At 40.4% G+C, this 4,364-nt stretch overlaps 1 protein-coding gene across 1 annotated transcript in view; it reads right to left on the bottom strand.

The window, feature by feature from the left end:
• Pkhd1 (PKHD1, fibrocystin/polyductin) overlaps positions 1–4,364 on the bottom strand; it is a 503,959-nt gene that overhangs the window by 175,444 nt on the left and 324,151 nt on the right. Inside the window, 1 exon segment of the mRNA XM_023712007.1 lies at positions 64–177. Coding sequence (XP_023567775.1) covers positions 64–177 — 114 coding nt within the window.

A 4,364-nucleotide genomic window follows, 5' to 3' on the forward strand; every position in this document is an offset into this window, starting at 1 on the left:
CACACACGCACACACACACACACAAACTTATTTGATTTTAATAAAGGTATTTTGTACTCTTACCAATTGTTCCAGGGCTGATACGAATTCCACTCAAACGATCGCAAAAGATTCCCTCTGAGGCTCTAAGGACAATCAGAAGCTTTTGTTCCTTTTCTAAGGGATTTTCTAAAGTACCTGTTTACAAAGAAAAGAATATAACACAAAATAATCAGAAAGTAAAGAGCGAGTACAAAGTGATGCTACAAAGGAAGCTGCACGGAGAACAGCCCACGGAGCCACGCAGGCCGAATGGGCAGGGGGCAAATGCGATTCAGTAGACCTCTCAGGAGACTGGACTGTTATTCAACATTCACTGGTCTTTCTTCATTAGGTCATATACTTTCCTAGCTTAGTAATACCTATCCTGATCACACGAATTATTTCAGCTAAATAAATTTGGGTAGGAGTGATTGTAATACCGGTTCTCAATTGCTGTTTTAAGAGACTTGGTAGGTTTTAGCAGGGCCTTGCAATGACCTTCTCTGGCAAGAAAGCTACCAGGGTCTGAAAAAATGAGATTCAGAACAGACCTGAACAGAAAACAAAAGCTAGCGTGAAGCCCGACCAAGTCTAGCACAATATTTGTTTGCACAAACTAACGAGATTCAATCTCACATATCACATGGCGTTATTACAGTAGGACTCGGCTGATGAGCCAGCTATGGCTATGTGATGCACAAATTCCTCCACATGCACTTTAACATTTGACCCGCACCACAGACCCGAGAAGTAGGTCCTCGACCACCTGTGCATACTCACCCCTGAGGAGGCTCAGAATGTAAGCGACGTACCCAGAAGCATCTGACCATGAGGTAACAAACTCTATTTGAGCAATGATCTATCTGTGTTTCTGACTAAGCCAGTAATGAAGTTATTTTATATAAATTCACTTCTAGTTTAAAGACACATAAAGGCAGAAGGCGATGATACTTAGTAGATGGGGAATTACTTCTGATCTTATCCTACTGATATAAACACAATGACTGGTCACTTTTATAATATGAGAACTGTCCAGGGAACTTGCTAAAATGGTGTTGGCAATACAGACCTAGGAAGGCGATATTCAGAACATACTATCAATTTAGTTGTTTAGGAAATAACTTTTAGCAAGCAGTCTCCAAACTCTGTAGTGGATCAGTCAGGTACCCAAACAGCTGTCTGCTACCAAGTTAGACTTTCTAGTCTAGAAATTTCCTGAGAACATAACCAACAATGAGTTTGCAATTATGTCTGAAAAACACAGACGAACTTAAAATTATCTATTTGTTCTTTTGGTTAGTAGGTCTTTCGGGCAATGTAAACTAGTCCCTCCCACAGGCAGTTCACATCTACCTGGTCAGCCAGAAGATGCCTGTGCAGGTGAGTTGGAGCTCTCTGCACCCTCTTTCAGTCCAGCCTTCATACACTTAATTTAGAAAAATTATTGAAAGTAAAAACGCAGAGGTAAGCAAGTCTGCACAGAGGTGCTGCAGGCCAAGCAGGAGCAAGAATTAGAACCCACAGCCTTCATGTTCCCAATATGGCACTAAGGTATGCTGCTGGTAACACCAGCCCTCAGCGGAGCACCCTCTCAGTCCAAACAAAGATGCCACACGCAAGAAGAAGGGAAGCGGGGAGGGGAGCAGAATGTTAAGCAAAGTGCATGGGTGGCTCTTATCTTGCGGTTATAAGTCTGTCCAATAAGCTGTTTTCCAACTGTGATTTCATTTATTTCACGGAGGGTAGTTGAAAGTCTTGGGGGAAAATGGCCCAGTACTAAACAGATACCAGAGTGAAAAAAGTAGGACAGTTTTTGCCCTAGAGAAATGTATGCAGAGTCCTACAAAAAGAGTTCAGCATTTCTCTAAAATCAGAGATTAAATCAATTATGCAACCCAAAACTGCAGCACATGTGGTGCTTTCCCAGAAAGCCTGCACGAAATTAGTCAGCCTGCCATGATTTTTGGTATCTGAAGTGACCGGAGTTTGAGGTCTTTTTTGTCAACTTGGGGGAAGGGAAGGAAAGAGAGGAGGATAGGGACTAGGTAGAAACAATGCAAGGGCAAAAGAAGGGGACTTGCTGTTCTCACAGGAAAATGCGGTGCTTCTGGTATCTATAAAAGCTGGTGAACGCAAAGCTTTAAAGGTGAGATACTTAGAAAAAATAGATTCTTAAACTTGGCAATTAAAGAAAGCTGGCTTTGTCCTGTGTGCAAGTAACCACCTTGACAGAAAAGATGCTCAGGGTAAGGGAGTTTGTCCTTGGCTTGCCTTCGAAAATCATGATAGCAAGAAGCACATAAGCCCTTGAGGAATTTATGAATCATAATGGCAAGGGAAATAATTGTCATTTTTCTGCAAAGATATTCCATATGTTTTCGCAGGCATGACTTCGCCTAGCTTTCACTGGTCTTTGATGACCATTGTAGAAGTTCTCTTGAGGAAACTGAGGCAAAGAGACGTTAAGCAACTTGTCAGGAATTACACAGCTATTACGTGGCGAATTTGGGCCTTGAACTTAATAAGTATCATTCTAGGCCACAAGGATGCAGGGGAATAGGACGAAAGCGAAGCAAAGTTGATAGCACGCAGCAGGATGTTGGCTAATAGAGCGAAAAGAGAATGGGTTCCAGATGCTCAAACCACCTGGGGAGATGCAGAAAACTAGCTCTGGCTAGGAAAGACAACCATTACAAGGACTTGGAGAATACGGCACAAATGGATTCCTTGGACTTCAAAGGTAAGACAAAGCAAGGGACCCTCTGTAATTTTATTAACTGAACTTCTTTGATGGAATAAATACAAACCTACCTTATGCTTGAGCCCACCCCCCCACGTGACTCCCCACACTCTGAACTCAGCCAGACCCTGTTAGCAAGTCACCCATCTCTGAGCTCGCTCTGCCCACAGGAAAGCCCTGGGCCTTCTTCATCCTCCCTGACTAAATCTCCCTTCAGCCCTTGGCTCCATTCTCACCGATTTCTAAAAGCCCTCTGTGACCGTGAATTAGATGCCCCCTTTGTGAATAAAAATGCAGGTGCCCCCGGGGCAGTCATCCTGCTTCAAGGAATTTGTCCTTAGGAGCTAGTGTGGAAGATGGACCAAGATCCTTCCCATTGCCTTTATTTATAAGCGCAAACATTTCACAATTCTTTGAAAGGCCCATCAGTTGGATACTCTTCATTCCTGGAGAACTTCTGCCAGTCTCCCAGGCATTTCCAACGTGTTCAGTCGCTGGGCCACAGAACCCCACAGGTCTCTATGATTCCCTTTTCTTTCAGACTTCTATTAATCATCAAAACCAGCTTCGAGGCCACCTCTTTTCAAGCCTCTCCTTGTCTCCTCAGCATCTCCTCAGCAGCTACCACAGCACATCTTTTCTTTTGGTGAACAGGGAGAAGAAATGGTACGCTGCCAATAGAGTTCATATATATATATATATATCAAAGAAATGGTGAACTAGTTCATTTTAACTAACTCTATTGTAGAAAACAATTAGAAATCTAGAGAAACACTCTATAGTAATAAAAACAATTAGCTTATCTGTAAATTAGCACAGTTTTCAGTATTATGTACCTAGCATCATGGATTCAGAATATATGGAGCGAAAATCGAGAAAAATATAAGAAAATATAGATATACTATAATAACAACCACAAAGTTAACAAAGCTTTCATAAAATAAGAAAATACAAAAGATACAGAAGTTTTGAATAACACACTTAACTTGGCATGATAGAGATAAAAAAAAAACTAGACTTGCTACAAAGAACACATGCTCTTTTTAAGCATGAATAATACATTTATAAAAACTGATTATATATTGACCATAAAGCAAAATTAACAAATTTAAAAGGATTGGAATTATATAGCGCGTACTTTCTGGCCCTAATACAATTCAAATGTACAGTTCAAGATGGAAAGTTTATAAAGTGGGGTATATTAAAATTAATATTTTCCAGTCATTGAATAATGCTATGAAATTATAGAGACTAAGATTATTATAACTACAATTATTGTCATCGATTTCTAAAAGCCCTCGGTGACCGTGAATTAGATGCCCCTTTTGTGGCAGTCATCCTGTTTCAAGGAATTTGTCCTAAGGAGCTGGCATGGTTTACAGATAAGCTAAGTGTTTTGATTACTATAGGGTGTTTCTCTAGATTTCTAATTGTTTTCTGCAACAGAGTTAGTTAAAATGAACTATAGGGACTGAAAAAACAGGCCCTACAGTGGACAAAGACATTTGTAGCTTGTATAATCAACAGAAGGTATAACTTAAAATGCATAAGGACTTCAACAAATCAGTGATACAGAAAGAATCTTTCATTAAAAAGAATTAAA

Source organism: Octodon degus, unplaced genomic scaffold, assembly GCF_000260255.1.
Source record: "Octodon degus isolate 3935 unplaced genomic scaffold, OctDeg1.0 scaffold00022, whole genome shotgun sequence".
NCBI classification, from domain to species: Eukaryota; Metazoa; Chordata; class Mammalia; order Rodentia; family Octodontidae; genus Octodon; species Octodon degus.